Source organism: Phyllobates terribilis, unplaced genomic scaffold, assembly GCF_046119375.1.
Source record: "Phyllobates terribilis strain yellow unplaced genomic scaffold, ASM4611937v1 Scaffold_7__3_contigs__length_470593459, whole genome shotgun sequence".
NCBI lineage: Eukaryota > Metazoa > Chordata > Amphibia > Anura > Dendrobatidae > Phyllobates > Phyllobates terribilis.
In genome coordinates, this window is record NW_027362767.1 from 143,273,558 (window position 1) to 143,299,696 (window position 26,139).

General features: G+C 47.6%; 1 protein-coding gene across 6 annotated transcripts in view; it reads right to left on the reverse strand.

The window, feature by feature from the left end:
- The window catches only part of LOC141153994 (NACHT, LRR and PYD domains-containing protein 3-like), a 250,139-nt gene that overhangs the window by 45,468 nt on the left and 178,532 nt on the right, over positions 1–26,139 (reverse strand). For all 6 annotated transcript variants that reach the window (XM_073639358.1, XM_073639359.1, XM_073639355.1 and 3 more), the window contains one exon: positions 7,256–7,426. In XM_073639358.1, the coding sequence (XP_073495459.1) occupies positions 7,256–7,426 (171 nt within the window). The remainder of the gene's footprint in view (positions 1–7,255; positions 7,427–26,139) is intronic.

Genomic DNA, 26,139 nt, shown 5'->3' on the forward strand with positions numbered 1-26,139 from the left:
CCTGTACACGTCTCTTATACTCGCACGTCTCCGTCCTGTACACGTCTTATACCCGCACGTCTCCGTCCTGTAAACATCTCTTATATTCACATGTCTCTGTCCTGTACACGTCTCTTATACCCGCACGTCTCCGTCCTGTACACATCTCTTATATTCACATGTCTCTGTCCTGTACATGTCTCTTATACTCGCACGTCTCCATCCTGTACACGTCTCTTATACTCACACGTCTCCGTCCTGTACACGTCTCTTATACTCGCACGTCTCCATCCTGTACACGTCTCTTATACTCGCACGTCTCCATCCTGTACACGTCTCTTATACCCGCACGACTCCGTCCTGTGCACGTCTCTTATACTCGCACGTCTCTGTCCTGTACACGTCTCTTATATTTGCATGTCTCCGTCCTGTAGTTTTCTTATACTCGCACATCTCTGTCCTGTACACGTCTCTTATACTCGCACGTCTCCGTCCTGTACACGTCTCTTATACTCGCATGTCTCCTTTCTGTACACGTCTCTTATACCCGCACGTCTCCGTCCTGTACATGTCTCTTATACTCGCAGCTTTCCGTCCTGTACACGTCTCTTATACTCGCACATCTCTGTCCTGTACACGTCTCTTATACTCGCACGTCTCCCTCCTGTACACGTCTCTTATACTCGCACGTCTTCGTCCTGTACACGTCTCTTATACTCACACGTCTCCTTCCTGTACACGTCTCTTATACTCGCACGTCTCCGTCCTGTACACGTCTCTTATACTCGCACGTCTCCGTCCTGTACACGTCTCTTATACTCGCACGTCTCCGTCCTGTACACGTCTCTTATACTTGCAAGTCTCCTTTCTGTACACGTCTCTTATACCCGCACGTCTCCGTCCTGTACACGTCTCTTATACTCGCACCTTTCCGTCCTGTACACGTCTCTTCTACCCGCACGTCTTCGTCCTGTACACGTCTTTTATACTCGCACGTCTCTGTCCTGTACACGTCTCTTTTATTTGCATGTCTCCGTCCTGTACAGTTTTCTTATACTCGCACATCTCTGTCCTGTACACGTCTCTTATACCCGCACGTCTCCATCCTGTACACGTCTCTTATACTCGCACGTCTCTATCCTGTACACGTCTCTTTTATTTGCATGTCTCCGTCCTGTACAGTTTTCTTATACTCGCACATCTCTGTCCTGTACACGTCTCTTGTACCCGCACGTCTCCATCCTGTACACGTCTCTTATACTCGCACGTCTCCATCCTGTACACGTCTCTTATACTTGCACGTCTCCTTTCTGTACACGTCTCTTATACCCGCACGTCTCCGTCCTGTACACGTCTCTTATACTCGCACGTCTTCATCCTGTACAAGTCTCTTATACTCGCACGTCTCCGTCCTGTACACGTCTCTTATACTCGCACGTCTTCGTCCTGTACACGTCTCTTATACTCGCACGTCTCCGTCCTGTACACGTCTCTTATACTCGCAAGTCTCCGTCCTGTACATGTCTCTTATACTCGCACGTCTCCATCCTGTACACATCTCTTATACTCGCACGTCTCTGTCCTGTACACGTCTCTTATACTCGCACGTCTCCATCCTGTACACGTCTCTTATATTCGCATGTCTCTGTCCTGTACACTTTTCTTATACTCGCACGTCTCTGTCCTGTACACGTCTCTTATACTCGCACGTCTCCGTCCTGTACACGTCTCTTATACTTGCACGTCTCCTTTCTGTACACGTCTCTTATACCCGCACGTCTCCGTCCTGTACACGTCTCTTATACTCGCACGTCTTCATCCTGTACACGTCTCTTATACTCGCACGTCTCCATCCTGTACACGTCTCTTATACTCGCACCTCTCCGTCCTGTACACGTCTCTTATACTCGCACGTCTCCGTCCTGTACATGTCCCTTATACTCGCACGTCTTCGTCCTGTACACGTCTCTTATACTCGCACGTCTCCGTCCTGTACACGTCTCTTATACTCGCAAGTCTCCATCCTGTACATGTCTCTTATACTCGCACGTCTCCATCCTGTACACATCTCTTATACTCGCACGTCTCTGTCCTGTACACGTCTCTTATACTCGCACGTCTCCGTCCTGTACACGTCTCTTATACTCGCACGTCTCCATCCTGTACACGTCTCTTATATTCGCATGTCTCTGTCCTGTACACTTTTCTTATACTCGCACATCTCTGTCCTGTACACGTCTCTTATACTCGTACGTCTCCGTCCTGTACACGTCTCTTATACTCGCACGTCTCCGTCCTGTACACGTCTCTAATACTCGCATGTCTCCATCCTGTACACATCTCTTATATTCACATGTCTCTGTCCTGTACACATCTCTTATACTCACACATCTCCATTCTGTACACGTCTCTTATACTCGCACGTCTCCATCCTGTACACGTCTCTTATACTCGCACGTCTCCGTCCTGTACACGTCTCTTATACCCGCACGTCTCCGTCCTGTACACGTCTCTTATACCCGCACGTCTCCGTCCTGTACACATCTCTTATATTCACATGTCTCTGTCCTGTACACGTCTCTTATACTCGCACGTCTCCGTCCTGTACACGTCTCTTATACTCGCACGTCTCCATCCTGTACACGTCTTATACCCGCACGTCTCCGTCCTGTACACATCTCTTATATTCACATGTCTCTGTCCTGTACACGTGTCTTATACCCGCACGTCTCCGTCCTGTACACATCTCTTATATTCACATGTCTCTGTCCTGTACATGTCTCTTATACTCGCACGTCTCCATCCTGTATACGTCTCTTATACTCGCACGTCTCCGTCCTGTACACGTCTCTTATACTCGCACGTCTCCGTCCTGTACACGTCTCTTATACCCGCACGTCTCCGTCCTGTACACATCTCTTATATTCACATGTCTCTGTCCTGTACATGTCTCTTATACTCGCACGTCTCCATCCTGTATACGTCTCTTATACTCGCACGTCTCCGTCCTGTACACGTCTCTTATACTCGCACGTCTCCGTCCTGTACACGTCTTATACCCGCACGTCTCCGTCCTGTACACATCTCTTATATTCACATGTCTCTGTCCTGTACACGTCTCTTATACCCGCACGTCTCCGTCCTGTACACGTCTCTTATACTCGCACGTCTCCGTCCTGTATACGTCTTATACCCGCACGTCTCCGTCCTGTACACATCTCTTATATTCACATGTCTCTGTCCTGTACACGTCTCTTATACTCGCACGTCTCCATCCTGTACTCGTCTCTTATACTCGCACGTCTCTGTCCTGTACACGTCTCTTATACTCGCACGTCTCCGTCCTGTACACGTCTCTTATACCCGCACGTCTCCGTCCTGTACACATCTCTTATATTCACATGTCTCTGTCCTGTACACGTCTCTTATACTCGCACGTCTCCGTCCTGTACACGTCTCTTATATTCGCACATCTCCATACTGTACACGTCTCTTATACTCACACGTCTCTGTCCTGTACACATCTCTTATACTCACACGTCTCCGTCCTTTACACATCTCTTATATTCACACGTCTCTGTCCTGTACACGTCTCTTATACTCGCACGTCTCCGTTCTGTACACCTCTCTTATACCTGCACGTCTCCATCCTGTACACGTCTCTTATACTCGCACGTCTCCGTCCTGTACAAGTCTCTTATACTCGCACGTCTCCATCTTGTAAGCGTCTCTTATACTCGCACGTCTCCCTCCTGTACACGTCTCTTATACTCACACGTCTCCATCCTGTACACGTCTCTTATACTCGCACGTCTCCGTCCTGTACACATCTCTTATACTCGCACGTCTCCATCCTGTACACGTCTCTTATACTCACACGTCTCCGTCCTGTACACGTCTCTTATACTCGCACGTCTCCGTCCTGTACACGTCTCTTATACTCGCACGTCTCCATCCTGTACACGTCTCTTATATTCGCATGTCTCTGTCCTGTACACTTTTCTTATACTCGCACATCTCTGTCCTGTACATGTCTCTTATACTCGTACGTCTCCGTCCTGTACACGTCTCTTATACTCGCACGTCTCCGTCCTGTACACGTCTCTAATACTCGCATGTCTCCATCCTGTACACATCTCTTATATTCACATGTCTCTGTCCTGTACACGTCTCTTATACTCGCACGTCTCCATCCTGTACACATCTCTTATACTCACACATCTCCATCCTGTACACGTCTCTTATACTCGCATGTCTCCATCCTGTACACATCTCTTATACTCACACATCTCCATCCTGTACACGTCTCTTATACTCGCACGTCTCCATCCTGTACACGTCTCTTATACTCGCACGTCTCCGTCCTGTACACGTCTCTTATACTCGCACGTCTCCGTCCTGTACACGTCTCTTATACCCGCACGTCTCCGTCCTGTACACGTCTCTTATACCCGCACGTCTCCGTCCTGTACACATCTCTTATATTCACATGTCTCTGTCCTGTACACGTCTCTTATACCCGCACGTCTCCGTCCTGTACACATCTCTTATATTCACATGTCTCTGTCCTGTACATGTCTCTTATACTCGCACGTCTCCATCCTGTATACGTCTCTTATACTCGCACGTCTCCGTCCTGTACACGTCTCTTATACTCGCACGTCTCCGTCCTGTACACGTCTTATACCCGCACGTCTCCGTCCTGTAAACATCTCTTATATTCACATGTCTCTGTCCTGTACACGTCTCCTATACCCGCACGTCTCCGTCCTGTACACATCTCTTATATTCACATGTCTCTGTCCTGTACATGTCTCTTATACTCGCACGTCTCCATCCTGTATACGTCTCTTATACTCGCACGTCTCCGTCCTGTACACGTCTCTTATACTCGCACGTCTCCGTCCTGTACACGTCTCTTATACCCGCACGTCTCCGTCCTGTACACGTCTCTTATACTCACACGTCTCCGTCCTGTACACATCTCTTATACTCGCACGTCTCCCTCCTGTACACATCTCTTATACTCGCACGTCTCCGTCCTGTACACATCTCTTATACTCGCACGTCTCCGTCCTGTACACGTCTCTTATACCCGCACGTCTCCGTCCTGTACACATCTCTTATATTCACATGTCTCTGTCCTGTACACGTCTCTTATACTCGCACGTCTCCGTCCTGTACACGTCTCTTATACTCGCACGTCTCCGTCCTGTACACGTCTCTTATACCCGCACGTCTCCGTCCTGTACACATCTCTTATATTCACGTCTCTGTCCTGTACACGTCTCTTATACTCGCACGTCTCCGTCCTGTACACGTCTCTTATACTCGCACGTCTACGTCCTGTACACGTCTCTTATACTCGCACATCTCCATACTGTATACGTCTCTTATACTCACACGTCTCTGTCCTGTACACATCTCTTATACTCACACGTCTCCGTCCTGTACACATCTCTTATATTCACATGTCTCTGTCCTGTACACGTCTCTTATACTCGCACGTCTCCGTCCTGTACACGTCTCTTATACTCGCACATCTCCATACTGTACACGTCTCTTATACTCACACGTCTCTGTCCTGTACACATCTCTTATACTCACACGTCTCCGTCCTGTACACATCTCTTATATTCACACGTCTCTGTCCTGTACACGTCTCTTATACTCGCACGTCTCCCTCCTGTACACCTCTCTTATACCTGCACGTCTCCATCCTGTACACGTCTCTTATACTCGTACGTCTCCGTCCTGTACACGTCTCTTATACTCGCACGTCTCCATCTTGTAAGCGTCTCTTATAGTCGCACGTCTCCGTCCTGTACACGTCTCTTATACTCACACGTCTCCATCCTGTACACGTCTCTTATACTCGCACGTCTCCGTCCTGTACACATCTCTTATACTCGCACGTCTCCGTCCTGTACACGTCTCTTATACCCGCACGTCTCCATCCTGTACACGTCTCTTATACTCGCACGTCTCCGTTCCTGTACACGTCTCTTATACTCGCACGTCTCCATCCTGTACTCGTCTCTTATACTCGCACGACTCCATCCTGTACACGTGTCTTATACTCGCACGTCTCCGTCCTGTACACGTCTCTTATACTCGCACGTCTCCATCCTGTACATGTCTCTTATACTCACATGTCTCTTATACTCACACGTCTCCATCCTGTACACATCTCTTATACTCACACGTCTCCGTCCTGTACACATCTCTTATACTCGCACGTCTCCATCCTGTACATGTCTCTTATACTCACATGTCTCTTATACTCACACATCTCCGTCCTGTACACGTCTCTTATACTCACACGTCTCCGTCCTGTACACATCTCTTATACTCGCACGTCTCCGTCCTGTACACGTCTCTTATACTCGCACGTCTCCATCCTGTACACGTCTCTTATAGTCGCACGTCTCCGTCCTGTACACGTCTCTTATACTCACACGTCTCCGTCCTGTACACATCTCTTATACTCGCACGTCTCCGTCCTGTACACGTCTCTTATACTCGCACGTCTCCATCCTGTACACGTCTCTTATACTCGCACGTCTCCGTCCTGTACACATCTCTTATACTCGCTCATCTCCATCCTGTACACGTCTCTTATACTCGCACGTCTCCATCCTGTACACGTCTCTTATATTCACACGTCTCTGTCCTGTACACATCTCTTATACTCGCTCATCTCCATCCTGTACACGTCTCTTATACTCGCACGTCTCCATCCTGTACACGTCTCTTATACTCGCACGTCTCCGTCCTGTACACGTCTCTTATACTCGCACGTCTCCGTCCTGTACACGTCTCTTACACTCGCACGTCTCCATCCTGTTCACGTCTCTTATACTCGCATGTCTCCATCCTGTACACGTCTCTTATACTCGCACGTCTCCGTTCCTGTACACGTCTCTTATACTCACACGTCTCCATCCTGTTCACGTCTCTTATACTCGCACGTCTCCATCCTGTACACGTCTCTTATACTCGCACGTCTCCGTTCCTGTACACGTCTCTTATACTCGCACGTCTCCATCCTGTACACGTCTCTTATACTCACACGTCTCCGTCCTGTACACGTCTCTTATACTCGCACTTCTCCCTCCTGTACACATCTCTTATACTCAGACGTCTCCGTCCTGTACACGTCTCTTATACTCGCACATCTCCATCCTGTACACGTCTCTTATACTCACACGTCTCCATCCTGTACACGTCTCTTATACTCACACGTCTCTGTCCTGTACATGTCTCTTATACTCACTGTAATTCTTCTATCCTGCATTCTGGACTGGACAGAGCTTCTATCAAATCACTGAAGTGAGGACCAGACAGACGGTTATTAGACAGGTCAAGTTTCTTTAGGGACCGGTTATTCCATACTCCAGATGCCAAATGGATGCAAGCAGTGTCTGATAGTTCATTATTATCCAATCTGCAAGAATAAGAAGATGAAATGTGGATGACACGTCAACAGAGACTTAGTACAATCTATAGATTGATAATGTGGAGTGAAAATGTCTCTGGCTATTAGTAAAATCCATCACTAGAAGCCGCGTCTAGTGTGTGGTGGATGTCAGGAATGATGGCAGCTATAAGATGTGTCCACTGACACCAAATTCATGTTCTAGAAATGCAGAATCACTGAGTAAGGTCCTCACTTTATGGCATGTCATAAATCAGTGATTATTGCAGCACATGGAATGTACCGTAACCTGTCAGGGGGTTCTCATTCAGCCAAATTAGTTCTCCGGCTTTGCACTGATGAGAGGCAAACACCCCAAAACCCATGTCTGCAAATTAACTTTCTGCCTTGGCTTCTTATCTTAAGTAATATGGCAAGGCCCTATTGCGTTTGCTGCATCCAATAGCTGGCACTAGAGTTCCTGTCTTCATCCATTCTGATGAGGCTAGTTGTATATTTAATCTCCCAAAGGAGAACTGCATGGCCTATAAAAGACCTACAGAAACATCACACCAAGGTTGTACCAAATGGATGATTTTGACCAAATCAAAAGTTCATCATTCAGTTATTTCAGTAGCGAGTGATTGACTTTTGGGAAGCAAACATTCATAGTCATCCAAAAGATGGATCAGGCATGTCTGATATTTTTGTATAATTATCGTGCATGGCATAATCTGTATCTGCTGATCGTTCAGAGAATTAAAGATCTGTCATTTCTTTAGCTCCATCCCAAAGATAACACAATTCTGCAAGTGTAAAATTGTTTTCAAAGTAAGAGGTGATTCTTATATCCTGTCGATCGCGGAACGCAGTAAAAATATCAAAAAAATTCCATCACGTACAGTTTTCTCACAAACACTGACTCAATGGGCTTTTTCTTGCATCCACTTTGACCCCTTTGCATGACCTTTGGTGGATGATTTTGGTGTCATTAGATTGGTTAGAAATTAATGAGTGCTGTACTGTGATTGGCTGCTGTAGGCAGAGAACATTTTCTTAACCAACTTCCAAAGAGTGTGGTGGTGTCCATAGCATCCAATCATATCTTTCATTTTACCTCAGCAGTATAAGAAATGAAATCTGCGCTGTGATTGGTTGTTATGGGCAGTAAAGACAGATTTTTTTCTTTAGTCACAGTTCATAACAGTGTGGTGGTGTCCATAGCAACCAATCAGAGCACAGCTTTCATTTTACCTCAGCAGCATAAGAACTGAAAGCAGGGCTGTGATTGGTTGCTATGGGGAGCAAAGGCAGATTTTCTTTTAGACAGAGTTGATCAGAGTGTGGTGGTGCGCTGCTTTCCACTTTTCCTGTCAGTATTTAGTGGTTGTGATGCATGAAGCTTCTGTTTCCAACAACGTGATTGATATGGCTACAAGGGGGTGTCGTAATTCACCTGACAACCTTTGCTACATTTGCGGTTGTTTTGTAGTGAAGAAACAACGAAGGAACATTACGCACTTTGTTAGAAAACTGTACTATGCGTACGCTGGTGTAAAACTAGGTGATCAGGACAAGTCGTGGACTCCACATGTAGGGTGTTCTGTTTGTGTAGAAGAACTAAGACAGTGGTCTAAAGGGAAGAAAGAGCTTTCGTTTTGGCGTGCCTATGATCTGGAGGGAACCGCAAAATCAAAGTGATGACTGCTACTTTTGAATGGAGAGATTCAACCTTAAAAATAGAAAGGAATTTATATACCCGGACCTCCCATCAGTGATCCGTCCTGTACCTGTGTCCAGAAATTACTATCCCTTCGCCTCCGGAGAAACTTGAAAATACACCTGATTCAGAAGATTCAGAACATCAAGAGCAGGATTCTGATGAAGACTTTCATGCTAGTCCCAATGAGCCACAGCTGTTTTTACAGCTTGAATGAAATGATTTAGTCAGGGACTTGGACCTTCCTAAACATTCTACAGAACCTTTAGACTGGAAACTAAAGGAATAGAACCTGCTAGATCCTGGTACCTTTTTTTCAAGGTACAGAAGCAGAGAAAAGGAATTCCTTCCATACTTTTCTCAAGATGGTGCTGTAGAATATTGCAGTGATGTTCCTAGGCTGATGGAAAAATGTCACATTGAGTACAATGTGAGCGAGTGGAGACTCTTTATTGATTCATCCAAAAAAAATCTGAAAGCTGTGCTACTGCACAATGGCAGCAAGTATGCTTCAGTGCCTGTAGGGCATTCTGTGCACTTGAAGGAAAGCTATGAGAATTTAGACTTTATTCTCAAGAAACTTAACTACGAGCATCAAGGATGGTCAATATATGGTGATCTCAAAGTTCTCTCTTTCCTCCTTGGGCAGCAAGAAGGATACACGAAGTACTCATGATTTTTGTGTGAATGGGATAGGATTCATCATCACTACAGTCAAAAACGTTGGCAAACGAGAACATCTTTGTAACCTGGACTCAAGAACATAGTTGTGGAAAGTTTAGTTGATCCCACTAAAGTTTTCCTGCTACCACTGAACATTTAGCTTGGACTGATCTAGTAGTTTGTGAAAGCTCTACCGAAAGAAGGAGAGACCCTTAAAGAAGTTTTCCACTACTTGGACAACTCCTTGTCTTACCCCACGCTTGGCCCCAATAAAATAAAAAAGCTTATACTCTCCTCCTGTGCCGGCGCCGTTCCAGCGGATCCTGTGTAGTTGTTCTGACACATGAGCCAGGCGCCCAATCAGAGCTGGCATCACTGTCCCCAGGTTCGTACGAAATTGGACATGAAGAGGAAGTCAGCGATCAGCTGCAGCCCTGACTTCCTCTTTATGTTCAATTTCACAGAATTGACGCCAGCGCTGATTGGGCGCCTGGCTCACGTGTCACAACAACTGCATGGGTGCCCCAGGACCGCGAGTGCCGACACCCCTGAAAAGGCACAGGCACTGGAGGTGAGTATAAGCTTTTTTATTTTATCGGGGCCAAACATTTAGATCAAGAAGGGGTTGTTCTAGTAGTGAGCATCCCCTGTGTACCAAGTTTCAGGGACTGTTCAAAGCAAAACTGAAGAAAGGCATTTTTGTGGGTCCGGATATTAGATGTCTCATGAAGGATGACGTGTTCAAAACAAAAATGAAAGCTGTTGAGAAAAGGGCTTGAGATTCTTTAAAAGAAGTCATGAAGAAATTTGTAGGTAACAACAAAGATCCAAAATTTAAGTCCATCATGGAGAACATGCTGAAAGGTTTCAAATCCTTAGGTCGTCTGATGAATTTGAAGTTAAATTATTAACATTCCCATTTGGACTACTTTCCTGAAAATATTGGTGCTGTTAGCGAAGAGCTAGGAGAAAGATTTGATCAGGATATCAAGGAGATGGAATGATGATACCAAGGTAGATGGAATGTGAACAAGATGGGGGACGACTGCTGGAAGCCTCACAGAGAAGATCCGCAGCCTTCTATATGAGAAAAGGAATCAAGAGAAACTTTGAAGAGAAAATGAAAAGGCACAATAATTAATTTCCAATAATGTTGCAGAATGATTGGTCAATACATTTTTAGATATAATACTGTGTACATTTTTGGCTACAATAAAGATTTTTCTTGTTCATCTTGCTTGTATGTAATTTTAAGTGCGTTTTGTGCAAAATCCATGTGTGATAGTTAATAGTGATGGGCGAGCACTAAAATGCTCGGGTGCTCGATGATTGGGTCGAGCAAATTGGAATGCTTGGGTGCTCGACCCGAGCAACAAGCCCAATGTAAGTCTATGGTAAACTCGAGCATTTTTCAGGCGGATCCCCCCGGCGGTCTGCAGAGGCCTAAAAATTGCCCAAATCGATGGGAACAGTGCTCAAATGACATGGGAACAGCATTCACTGCTGTGAACAACGTGGTCAGAGGTATTACGCCACTTTCACGGACTCACAATGAAACAATCAAAAACTAAACCAAAATGGATTTTCCTGGGAAATATGTTAAGAAACATCCTTTCCAGGGTAATGACTTGTATATAAGGCAAAATAAATAACCAAAACCAAAAATACTCCTCCACACCTTGGGCTATGTTCACACTTAGCGTTTTTGATGCGTTTTTGCACTTTTGCATTGCTATCATCCGTGACAAATGCATTCACTGGAAAATGTCATTTTAATATTTTACAACCTTATCTGGCCATGTGGCATGTGAGACATGATCAGACACATCCTGTTTCATTTATGAAAGATGGACTCTGAAAGTCACAAAGCCTTTTTTTATAGGGCCATCAGGCGGCCTTTACTATTCTTAAAGGGCCAGCAGACGGCCCTCAATATTGTTAGAGAGCCATCAGCCGACTATGCTTTGTTGTTCCCATTACTAAAGAGGGGGTCTCCTATACTGTTATTGCATATGCAGTGAGTGTCAGGGCTGCCCAAAATTTGGACGCACCCCAATAACACATTGAAGAGACTTAGAGGAGGGCCTCCTGAAAACAATGTTCCCATAATTAGGAAGTGGGTCTCCCAAACTGTTTGCCTATGCAGTGAATGCAAGGGCTGCTAAAAATTTGGACCTACTCCAATACCCCTTGGAAGAGACGTAGAAGAGGGCCTCCTGAAAAAAAATATTCCCATTATTAGGAAGTGGGTCTCCCATTGTGTTTGCCTATGCAGTGAATGCAAAGGTTGCCAAAAATTTGGAGGCACTCCAATGCCCCTTGGAAGAGACGTGGGGGTCAAAAGGCCTCCTGAAAACAATGTTCCCATTATTAGGAAGTGGGTCTCCCATTGTGTTTGCCTATGCAGTGAATCCAAGGGTTGCCAAAAATTTGGAGGCACTCCAATGCCCCTTGGAAGAGACGTGGAGGTCAGAGGGCCTCATGAAAAAATGTTCCCATTATTAGGAAGTGGGTCTCCCATACTATTGGCCTATGCAGTGAATGCAAGGGCTTCCAAAAATTGGGAGGCACTCCAATGCACCTTGGAATAGATGTGGAGGAGGGCCTCATAAAAAAAATGTTCCCATTAGAAAGGAGCGGGTCTCCTATACTTGTAATGCCCATGCACTAAGTGTATGGGCTGACAAAAATTTACCCCTGGGGGGTATACATGAACATACTTTCTAAAAAAAAATTTTTACGGGCATCATAAACACCCTTTAAAAAAATTATGTGGGTGTTGCATCACGGACCACAGTCACCCTGGTGATATGGTGGTGGACGATGAGGAGAAGGAGGAGGACAAGAGCAAATAGCCAAAATCAGGAAGCGTATACCCATGTGTGGGAGTGAAAAGGTGCATGGGAATACACCTCCCTAAAAAAGATACTGGATTTGAGTTTGTTACGCTGCAATCATTCGGTGGTGTTGAGAAGTTTGGTCCAATCCAGCCCTTGTTAATTTTTATAAGAGTCAGTCTGTCAGCATTTTCAGTTGACAGGCGGATGCGCTTATCAGTTATAATTCCACCAGCGGCACTAAAAACCCGCTCTGATAAAACACTGGCGGCAGGGCAGGCCAGGACCTCCAAGGCGTAGAGAGCCAGCTCATTCCACGTGTCCAGCTTGGATACCCAATAATTATAAGGCACAGAGGAATCACGGAGGACGTTGGTACGGTCGGCAAGGTACTCCCTCAGCATCTTCTCAAACTTTGCACTTCTTGTGAGAGTACCCCGAAGCCTCAGGGCCTGTGCGATGGGAGGGGCTGAGAAAATTCTCCCAGAACTTTGACAGTGTTCCCCTGCCTCTGCTGGATTGGAGTTGTGCCTCTATCGGCTGTACCCCTTGGTTGTCCAACGAACTGTGACCTCTGCCGCCAGCATTTTCAGATAGGAATTTTTTTAATAGTTCCGCAACAAGGACCTTCTGGTACTGCCCCATTTTTGTAGACCTGTCCGCCTCAGGAATAAGAGATATAAAGTTCTCCTTGTAGGGTGGGTCTAGAAGTGCCACCAACCAGTAATGACTGTCACCCAAAATTTTGAGAACGCGAGGGTCAGGCAGCGTAACATAAACTCAGCCATGCGTGCCAGACTGCTAACAGGCAAGACTTCCGTGTCCTCACCAAGAGGACGACTGACCATGCTCTCCTCCTCCTCCCTCTCCTCAGGCCATCCATGTTGAACAGACGGTATGACAGTTGTACAAGTAGTACCGTTTATAGCACATGAAACTAGCTCCTGTTATTCCTCCTCCTCATTGTCACCCAATCCACATTGGGATGAGATGAGGCTGGGCAGTCTGTAATCACCCTTGCTCCATCTCATCGTGCTCCGCCTGCAGTGCATCCTCTTTGATTGTGAGCAGAGAGCGTTTCAGAAGACAGAGAAGCGGGATGGTGGCACTAATTATGGCATCACCGCTGCTCACCATCTTGGTGGAGTTCTCAAAGTTTTGGAGGATGGTACAGATGTCTGACATCCATGTCCACTCCTGAGGTCTTATGTGTGGAGTCTGAACTGAATACCGATGGCCTTGTTGATGCTGGTACTCAACAACTGCCATCTTCTGCTCACAAATCCTTCCCAACATCTGCAGTGTAGCGTTCCAATGCGTGGGGACATCAAACCTCAGTCGGTGAGCAGGAAGCTGCAAACGCTGCTGAAGCACGGCAAGGGCGGTGGAAGCTGTAGCTGACTTTCTAAAATGGGCACACAGGTGGCGTTCTTTGACAAGCAGATCCGGCAGCTCCGGGTAGGCTTTGAGAAACCACTGAACCACAAGGTTAAGCACATGGGCCAGGCATGGTACGTGTGTGAGCTCACCTCGCCTCAGAGCCGCCACCAGGTTCCGGCCATTATCACACACGACCATGCCTGGCTGTAGGTTCAGCAGTGTCAGCCACAGATCTGCCTGCTCTTTCAGAGCTGTCCACAACTCTTCAGCATTGTGCGGTTTGTCACCTAAGCATATTAGCTTCAGCATAGCCTGTTGCCGCTTGGCTGAGGCAGTGCTGCAGTGCTTCCAGCTTGTGACTGATGTGGTCATTTCGGAGATGGAGGCTGAAGAGGAGGAGAAGGCTGAGGAGGATGAGGTGCAGGCGCTGTAGACTGTAGGGGCAACCCTGATTTACCTAGAGCCCGCAATCCTCGGCGTCAGGAGGATGGATTCCGTCCAAGGTCCAACTGGGTCCCGGCTTCCACTATGTTAACCCAGTGTGCCATCAGCGACATGTACTGTCCCTGCCCACAAGCACTTGTCCACGTGTCCGTGGTTAGGTGGACTTTCCCTGTAACTGCATTGTTGAGGGCACGGCTAATGTTGTGGGACATATGCTTGTGTAATGCGTGGACAGCACACCGGGAGAAATAGTGGCGGCTGGGGATTGAGTACCGAGGGATGGCCGCCGCCATTAGGCGGCAGAAAGCTTCCGCCTCCATGAGCCTAAAAGGTAATATTTCGAGCGCAAGCAGTAGCGAAATGTGGGAATTTAGTAGTGTGGAGTGTTGGCTGCGTATTTGCGCTTGCGTTCCAAGGACTGGGGTATGGACAACTAAACGCTGCGCTGGGACAAGGACGTGCTTGCTGATGGTGCTAATTGAGAATGTGCAACGACAGGTTCAGGGCAGGAGGCATCTTCGCATGCACTATGGACAGGGGATTGGCTTGCACGCACAACAGCGGAAGAAGCAGTGGTGTCACCCGCAGACGCTGTTCCTGGACCCTGGGATTCGGCCCACAAAGTCGGGTGCTTTGCTGCCATGTGCCTGATCATGCTTGTGGAGGTCAGGCTGATAGTTTTGCTAGCCCTGCTGATGCTGGCCTGCCAGGTGGTGCAAATGGCCTTTTTGGGTGTTATCGGCAGAGTCTTTAAAAAACAACCAGACTCTGGAAGACCTAACAGTTGTACTGGCAACTTCCGTCGGGTTGGTGTTACAGGGAGCGGTTGCCCGCCTTCTGTCTGCAGCCACCACACTGCTTCTTCCTGCCTGTTTGGGTGCTCTGTCTCCCCCCCCCCTGTGTGCTGCTGTCCTCGCTCAGCATGTCCTCCTGCCAGGTTGGGTTAGTTACTATATCATCCACATCGTCTTCCACTTCCGCACCCTGGTCCTCCTCCTGACTTTCTGACAATTGTGTCTCATCATCGTCCACCTCTTGTGACACTTTCCCACCGTCCCCTTAATATGGCTGCTCAAATATTTGGGAATCACTAGATGCTATCTCCTCTTGCCCCGCTTCAAGTGGACCAGGCGAGAGGCCCGAATCTATAAATGGAAAAGTGAACAGCTCTTCGGAGTGTCCATGTGTGGGATCAGTTGTCTCTGGGCACTCGGCATGGTGGGAGTAAGGAGGTTCACAGTGAGGAATATGCGGTCCAGACTCAGGCCAATGAGACTTGACCGTGTGGAAGACAGGGTGGTGGTGGTGGCTAAGTGACTAGAAGCATTATCTGCTATCCAACCCATAACCTTTTCACACTGCTCTGTGTTCAATAGTGGTGTTCTGCACCCTATTAATTGGGACAGGAAGGTCGAGCGAGAAGATGTGGGGGTTTGTTGTGGCACAATTTCAGCTTGCCCACGGCCTCGGCCTCTGCATGCACCATCACCATCACGTCCAGTTCCCTGTCCCTTGCCACGTGCCTTGCCCATTTTAAATGGAGGAAAATATCATCCACGCTCACTACAAATGGCTGAATTCGGAGCGAATCCTGTGATCCCTGTGATGGACAAACAACAGTTTTAAATAGCTGGCCTGTAGGTAATTCTATTTAACAGCGCCGACCTCATGTCAATAAGTTCACTGACACACTGCAACAAAATTTCAATGGAGGCCAGAAATGGCAGTATTTTCAGAGCAAATATATGTGATCCGTGTGACGGACAAACCAAAGTTTTAAATAGCTGGCCTATAGGTAATTATTTTTAACAGCGCCGACCTCACGTCAATAACTTCACTGACACACTGCAACATATTTTAATGGAAGCCAGAAATGGGAATATTTTCAGAGCAATTATATGTGATCCTTGTGACGGACAAACCACAGTTTTAAATAGCTGGATTTTTAGCACTGTAACATGGAAAGGAACTGGCTGTATTCTGCAGTGCCAACAAGCAAATGGTGCAGAAAAACTGTGTTCTCTGGATTGCTTTCTAAGCAAATAATCAGGATTAAGATTAAAAAAAAAATATTCCTGGCCCCTGATACCTGGGGCTATTTCTACAAATATCTGTAAAAGCACCAGCAGCAGACTGGAATGGACCATCTTGCTATGTGCACTGCAGTCTGCTAAATACACTGCCTGCTTGTTATCTCTACAGATGGATTAGTCCTCAGAAGGACTGTTAGTTGAGATGGATATGTGTCTCTAATATAGTCTGGTATACCTACACTAACTAGAAACAAGCAAATCTCTCCCTAGCTCAGCAGCATCTCTCCCTACACTGTCTGATTCCAGAGTGACTATAACGAGCATGGCGGCGCCAGGTCTGATATAGATCTGATGATGCTGCGGCCAGCCAATCACTGTAATGCCACAACCAACATGGCTACGGCATTACAGTGAGTGGCAGGCAATCCCTGCATGTTCATTGGCTCTGTAAAGAGCGGCAAACATGCAGGGAGGAAACCCGAGCACCCGCCAATCAACCCCGGAAATACTCGGGGAGCGCCGAGCATCTCGAGCAGTGAGATGCTGGGGCGAGCACTGAGCAGTAGCGAGCATGCTCGCTCATCACTAATAGTTAACAATAAAAGTGTTTTTTTTTAAAAATCAGGGCACAAGAAAACATAAGAATCAGTCATTGGATTTAAAAAAAAAATTCATTAACCTTTGTAATTACTGAATGTTTTTCTTCACCATACAGCGAATAAGTATGGTCTGATGGGTGGAGTGCTCAGTCAGAGAGCCTACTGTATGTATAAATATCAAAACAATGACCATCATTTCCAAGCAAAAAACTGTTGGTTATGTATGGAGATGGCTACTCTTAGTATGCACCTGTACACACCAGTGCTCTCTGACTGAGGACTCCACCCATCAGCCTGTGGCAGTTTTAATTACAGCAGGATCCTATATTCCCATATTTATGTAGGCTATCAGGTCAGGAGAGGAATCAAATTAGAATAGGTTTACAGTAATGAAGGTTGCCTTGCCGTGGCTGCTGGGTATGCATGAATTGGCCAAATTTTAGATTACATTTTTACATGCTGAGGTTTACATGCTCCGTCCTGTACACGTCTCTTATACTCGCACGTCTCCGTCCTGTACACGTCTCTTATACTCGCACGTCTCCATCCTGTACACGTCTCTTATACTCGCACGTCTCCATCCTGTACACGTCTCTTATACTCGCACGTCTCCGTCCTGTACACGTCTCTTATACTCACACGTCTCCATCCTGTACACGTCTCTTAAACTCGCACGTCTCCATCCTGTACACGTCTCTTATACTCGCACGTCTCCGTCCTGTACACGTCTCTTATACTCGCACATCTCCGTCCTGTACACGTCTCTTATACTCGCACGTCTCCATCCTGTACACGTCTCTTAAACTCGCACGTCTCCATCCTGTACACGTCTCTTATACTCGCACGTCTCCATCCTGTACACGTCTCTTAAACTCGCACGTCTCCATCCTGTACACGTCTCTTATACTCGCACGTCTCCATCCTGTACACGTGTCTTATACTCGCACGTCTCCATCCTGTACACGTCTCTTATACTCGCACGTCTCCGTCCTGTACACGTCTCTTATACTCGCACGTCTCCCTTCTGTACACGTCTCTTATACTCACACGTCTCCATCCTGTACACGTCTCTTATACTAACATGTCTCCATCTTGTACACGTCTCTTATACTCGCACGTCTTTGTCCTGTACACGTCTCTTATACTCGCATATCTCTGTCCTGTACACGTCTCTTATACTCGCACGTCTCCATCCTGTACACATCTCTTATACTCGCACATCTCCGTCCTGTACACGTCTCTAATACTCGCACGTCTCCATCCTGTACACGTCTCTTATACCCGCACGTCTCCGTCCTGTACACATCTCTTATACTCGCACGTCTCCATCCTGTACACGTCTCTTATACTCGCACGTCTCTGTCCTGTACACGTCTCTTATACTCGCACGCCTCCTTCCTGTACATGTCTCTTATACTCGCACGTCTCTGTCCTGTACACGTCTCTTATACTCGCACATCTCCATCCTGTACACGTCTCTTATACTCGCACGCCTCCTTCCTGTACATGTCTCTTATACTCGCACGTCTCTGTCCTGTACACGTCTCTTATACTCGCACATCTCCGTCCTGTACACATCTCTTATACTCGCACGTCTCCGTCCTGTACACGTCTCTTATACTCGCACATCTCCATCCTGTACACGTCTCTTATACTCGCACATCTCTGTCCTGTACACGTCTCTTATACTCGCACGTCTCCGTCCTGTACACGTCTCTTATACCCGCACGTCTCTGTCCTGTACACGTCTCTTATACTCGCACGTCTCCATCCTGTACACGTCTCTTATACTCACACGTCTCCGTCCTGTACACGTCTCTTATACTCGCACGTCTCCGTCCTGTACACGTCTCTTATACTCGCATGTCTCCGTCCTGTACACATCTCTTATACTCGCACGTCTCCGTCCTGTACACGCCTCTTATACTCGCATGTCTCCGTCCTGTACACGTCTCTTATACTCGCATGTCTCCGTCCTGTACACATCTCTTATACTCGCACGTCTCCGTCCTGTACACGTCTCTTATACTCGTACGTCTCCGTCCTGTACACATCTCTTATACTCGCACGTCTCCGTCCTGTACACGTCTCTTATACTCGCATGTCTCCGTCCTGTACACGTCTCTTATACTCGTACGTCTCCGTCCTGTACACGTCTCTTATACTCGCACGTCTCCATCCTGTACACGTCTCTTATACTCACACGTCTCCATCCTGTACACGGCTCTTATACTCGCACGTCTCCATCCTGTACACGTCTCTTATACTCGCACGTCTCCATCCTGTACACGTCTCTTATACTCGCACATCTCTGTCCTGTACACGTCTCTTATACTCGCACGCCTCCTTCCTGTACATGTCTCTTATACTCGCACGTCTCTGTCCTGTACACGTCTCTTATACTCGCACGTCTCCGTCCTGTACACGTCTCTTATACTCGCACGTCTCCATCCTGTACACGTCTCTTATACTCGCACGTCTCCATCCTGTACATGTCTCTTATACTCGCACGTCTCCGTCCTGTACATGTCTCTTATACTCGCATGTCTCCATCCTGTACACATCTCTTATACTCGCACGTCTCCATCCTGTACACGTCTCTTATACTCGCACGTCTCCATCCTGTACACGTCTCTTATACCCGCACGTCTCCATCCTGTACACGTCTCTTATACTCGCACGTCTCCCTCCTGTACACGTCTCTTATACTCGCACGTCTCCGTCCTGTACATGTCTCTTATACTCGCACGTCTACATCCTGTACACGTCTCTTATACTCGCACGTCACCGTCCTGTACACGTCTCTTATACTCGCACTTCTCCGTCCTGTACACGTCTCTTATACTCGCATGTCTCCATCCTGTACACGTCTCTTATACTCGCACGTCTCCATCCTGTACACGTCTCTTATACTCGCATGTCTCCATCCTGTACACGTCTCTTATACTCGCACGTCTCTGTTCTGTACACGTCTCTTATACTCGCACGTCTCTGTTCTGTACACGTCTCTTATACTCGCACGTCTCCATCCTGTACACGTCTCTTATACTCGCATGTCTCCATCCTGTACACGTCTCTTATACTCGCACGTCTCTGTTCTGTACACGTCTCTTATACTCGCACGTCTCTGTTCTGTACACGTCTCTTATACTCGCATGTCTCCATCCTGTACACGTCTCTTATACTCGCACGTCTCCATCCTGTACACGTCTCTTATACTCGCACGTCTCCATCCTGTACACGTCTCTTATACTCGCACGTCTCCATCCTGTACACGTCTCTTATACTCGCATGTCTCCATCCTGTACACGTCTCTTATACTCGCACGTCTCTGTTCTGTACACGTCTCTTATACTCGCACGTCTCTGTTCTGTACACGTCTCTTATACTCGCACGTCTCCATCCTGTACACGTCTCTTATACCCGCACGTCTCCATCCTGTACACGTCTCTTATACTCGCATGTCTCCATCCTGTACATGTCTCTTATACTCGCACGTCTCCGTCCTGTACATGTCTCTTATACTCGCATGTCTCCATCCTGTACACAACTCTTATACTCGCACGTCTCCATCCTGTACACGTCTCTTATACTCGCACGTCTCCATCCTGTACACGTCTCTTATACCCGCACGTCTCCATCCTGTACACGTCTCTTATACTCGCACGTCTCCCTCCTGTACACGTCTCTTATACTCGCACGTCTCCGTCCTGTACATGTCTCTTATACTCGCACGTCTACATCCTGTACACGTCTCTTATACTCGCACGTCACCGTCCTGTACACGTCTCTTATACTCGCACTTCTCCGTCCTGTACACGTCTCTTATACTCGCATGTCTCCATCCTGTACACGTCTCTTATACTCGCACGTCTCCATCCTGTACACGTCTCTTATACTCGCATGTCTCCATCCTGTACACGTCTCTTATACTCGCACGTCTCTGTTCTGTACACATCTCTTATACTCGCACGTCTCTGTTCTGTACACGTCTCTTATACTCGCACGTCTCCATCCTGTACACGTCTCTTATACCCGCACGTCTCCATCCTGTACACGTCTCTTATACTCGCATGTCTCCATCCTGTACACGTCTCTTATACTCGCACGTCTCTGTTCTGTACACGTCTCTTATACTCGCACGTCTCTGTTCTGTACACGTCTCTTATACTCGCATGTCTCCATCCTGTACACGTCTCTTATACTCGCACGTCTCCATCCTGTACACGTCTCTTATACTCGCACGTCTCCATCCTGTACACGTCTCTTATACTCGCACGTCTCCATCCTGTACACGTCTCTTATACTCGCATGTCTCCATCCTGTACACGTCTCTTATACTCGCACGTCTCTGTTCTGTACACGTCTCTTATACTCGCACGTCTCTGTTCTGTACACGTCTCTTATACTCGCACGTCTCCATCCTGTACACGTCTCTTATACCCGCACGTCTCCATCCTGTACACGTCTCTTATACTCGCATGTCTCCATCCTGTACATGTCTCTTATACTCGCACGTCTCCGTCCTGTACATGTCTCTTATACTCGCATGTCTCCATCCTGTACACATCTCTTATACTCGCACGTCTCCATCCTGTACACGTCTCTTATACTCGCACGTCTCCATCCTGTACACGTCTCTTATACCCGCACGTCTCCATCCTGTACACGTCTCTTATACTCGCACGTCTCCCTCCTGTACACGTCTCTTATACTCGCACGTCGCCGTCCTGTACATGTCTCTTATACTCGCACGTCTACATCCTGTACACGTCTCTTATACTCGCACGTCACCGTCCTGTACACGTCTCTTATACTCGCACTTCTCCGTCCTGTACACGTCTCTTATACTCGCATATCTCCATCCTGTACATGTCTCTTATACTCGCACGTCTCCATCCTGTACACGTCTCTTATACTCGCATGTCTCCATCCTGTACACGTCTCTTATACTCGCACGTCTCTGTTCTGTACACGTCTCTTATACTCGCACGTCTCTGTTCTGTACACGTCTCTTATACTCGCACGTCTCCATCCTGTACACGTCTCTTATACCCGCACGTCTCCATCCTGTACACGTCTCTTATACTCGCATGTCTCCATCCTGTACACGTCTCTTATACTCGCACGTCTCTGTTCTGTACACGTCTCTTATACTCGCACGTCTCTGTTCTGTACACGTCTCTTATACTCGCATGTCTCCATCCTGTACACGTCTCTTATACTCGCACGTCTCCATCCTGTACACGTCTCTTATACTCGCACGTCTCCATCCTGTACACGTCTCTTATACTCGCACGTCTCCATCCTGTACACGTCTCTTATACTCGCACGTCTCCATCCTGTACACGTCTCTTATACTCGCATGTCTCCATCCTGTACACGTCTCTTATACTCGCACGTCTCTGTTCTGTACACGTCTCTTATACTCGCACGTCTCTGTTCTGTACACGTCTCTTATACTCGCACGTCTCCATCCTGTACACGTCTCTTATACCCGCACGTCTCCATCCTGTACACGTCTCTTATACTCGCATGTCTCCATCCTGTACACATCTCTTATACTCGCACGTCTCTGTTCTGTACACGTCTCTTATACTCGCACGTCTCTGTTCTGTACACGTCTCTTATACTCGCACGTCTTCATCCTGTACACGTCTCTTATACCCGCACGTCTCCATCCTGTACACGTCTCTTATACTCGCACGTCTCCGTCCTGTACACATCTCTTATACTCGCACGTCTCCGTCCTGTACACATCTCTTATACTCGCACTTCTCCGTCCTGTACATGTCTCTTATACTCGCACGTCTCCATCCTGTACACGTCTCTTATACTCGCACGTCTCCATCCTGTACACATCTCTTATACTCGCACTTCTCCGTCCTGTACACGTCTCTTATACTCGCACGTCTCCGTCCTGTACACGTCTCTTATACTCGCACGTCTCCATCCTGTACACGTCTCTTATACTCGCACGTCTCCATCCTGTACACCTCTCTTATACTCGCACGTCTCCATCCTGTACACGTGTCTTATACTCGCACTTCTCCGTCCTGTACACGTCTCTTATACTCGTACGTCTCCATCCTGTACACGTCTCTTATACTCGCACGTCTCCGTCCTGTACACGTCTCTTATACCCGCACGTCTCAGTCCTGTACACGTCTCTTATACTCGCACGTCTCCATCCTGTACACGTCTCTTATACTCGCACGTCTCCATCCTGTACACGTCTCTTATACTCGCACGTCTCCATCCTGTACACGTCTCTTATACCCGCACGTCTCCATCCTGTACACGTGTCTTATACTCGCACTTCTCCGTCCTGTACACGTCTCTTATACTCGCATGTCTCCATCCTGTACACGTGTCTTATACTCGCACTTCTCCGTCCTGTACACGTCTCTTATACTCGTACGTCTCTGTCCTGTACACGTCTCTTATACTCGCACGTCTCCATCCTGTACACGTCTCTTATACTCGCACGTCTCCATCCTGTACACGTCTCTTATACTCGCATGTCTCCATCCTGTACACGTCTCTTATACTCGCACGTCTCTGTTCTGTACACGTCTCTTATACTCGCACGTCTCTGTTCTGTACACGTCTCTTATACTCGCACGTCTCCATCCTGTACACGTCTCTTATACCCGCACGTCTCCATCCTGTACACGTCTCTTATACTCGCATGTCTCCATCCTGTACACGTCTCTTATACTCGCACGTCTCTGTTCTGTACACGTCTCTTATACTCGCACGTCTCTGTTCTGTACACGTCTCTTATACTCGCACGTCTCCATCCTGTACACGTCTCTTATACCCGCACGTCTCCATCCTGTACACGTCTCTTATACTCGCACGTCTCCGTCCTGTACACGTCTCTTATACTCGCACGTCTCCGTCCTGTACACATCTCTTATACTCGCACGTCTCCGTCCTGTACACATCCCTTATACTCGCACTTCTCCGTCCTGTACATGTCTCTTATACTCGCACGTCTCCATCCTGTACACCTCTCTTATACTCGCACGTCTCCATCCTGTACACATCTCTTATACTCGCACTTCTCCGTCCTGTACACGTCTCTTATACTCGCACGTCTCCGTCCTGTACACGTCTCTTATACTCGCACGTCTCCATCCTGTACACGTCTCTTATACTCGCACGTCTCCATCCTGTACACCTCTCTTATACTCGCACGTCTCCATCCTGTACACGTGTCTTATACTCGCACTTCTCCGTCCTGTACACGTCTCTTATACTCGTACGTCTCCATCCTGTACACGTCTCTTATACTCGCACGTCTCCGTCCTGTACACGTCTCTTATACCCGCACGTCTCAGTCCTGTACACGTCTCTTATACTCGCACGTCTCCATCCTGTACACGTCTCTTATACTCGCACGTCTCCGTCCTGTACACGTCTCTTATACCCGCACGTCTCAGTCCTGTACACGTCTCTTATACTCGTACGTCTCCATCCTGTACACGTCTCTTATACTCGCACGTCTCCGTCCTGTACACGTCTCTTATACCCGCACGTCTCAGTCCTGTACACGTCTCTTATACTCGCACGTCTCCATCCTGTACACGTGTCTTATACTCGCACTTCTCCGTCCTGTACACGTCTCTTATACTCGCACGTCTCCGTCCTGTACACGTCTCTTATACTCGCACATCTACATCCTGTACACGGCTCTTATACTCGCACGTCTCCATCCTGTACACGTCTCTTATACTCACACTTCTCCATCCTGTACACGTCTCTTATACTCGCACGTCTCCATCCTGTACACGTCTCTTATACCCGCACGTCTCCATCCTGTACACGTCTCTTATACTCGCACGTCTCCCTCCTGTACACGTCTCTTATACTCGCACGTCTCCGTCCTGTACATGTCTCTTATACTCGCACGTCTCCATCCTGTACACGTCTCTTATACCCGCACGTCTCCATCCTGTACACGTCTCTTATACTCGCATGTCTCCATCCTGTACACATCTCTTATACTCGCACGTCTCTGTTCTGTACACGTCTTTTATACTCGCACGTCTCTGTTCTGTACACGTCTCTTATACTCGCACGTCTTCATCCTGTACACGTCTCTTATACCCGCACGTCTCCATCCTGTACACGTCTCTTATACTCGCACGTCTCCGTCCTGTACACATCTCTTATACTCGCACGTCTCCGTCCTGTACACATCTCTTATACTCGCACTTCTCCGTCCTGTACATGTCTCTTATACTCGCACGTCTCCATCCTGTACACGTCTCTTATACTCGCACGTCTCCATCCTGTACACATCTCTTATACTCGCACTTCTCCGTCCTGTACACGTCTCTTATACTCGCACGTCTCCGTCCTGTACACGTCTCTTATACTCGCACGTCTCCATCCTGTACACGTCTCTTATACTCGCACGTCTCCATCCTGTACACCTCTCTTATACTCGCACGTCTCCATCCTGTACACGTGTCTTATACTCGCACTTCTCCGTCCTGTACACGTCTCTTATACTCGTACGTCTCCATCCTGTACACGTCTCTTATACTCGCACGTCTCCGTCCTGTACACGTCTCTTATACCCGCACGTCTCAGTCCTGTACACGTCTCTTATACTCGCACGTCTCCATCCTGTACACGTCTCTTATACTCGCACGTCTCCATCCTGTACACGTCTCTTATACTCGCACGTCTCCATCCTGTACACGTCTCTTATACCCGCACGTCTCCATCCTGTACACGTGTCTTATACTCGCACTTCTCCGTCCTGTACACGTCTCTTATACTCGCACGTCTCCATCCTGTACACGTGTCTTATACTCGCACTTCTCCGTCCTGTACACGTCTCTTATACTCGTACGTCTCTGTCCTGTACACGTCTCTTATACTCGCACGTCTCCATCCTGTACACGTCTCTTATACTCGCACGTCTCCATCCTGTACACGTCTCTTATACTCGCATGTCTCCATCCTGTACACGTCTCTTATACTCGCACGTCTCTGTTCTGTACACGTCTCTTATACTCGCACGTCTCTGTTCTGTACACGTCTCTTATAC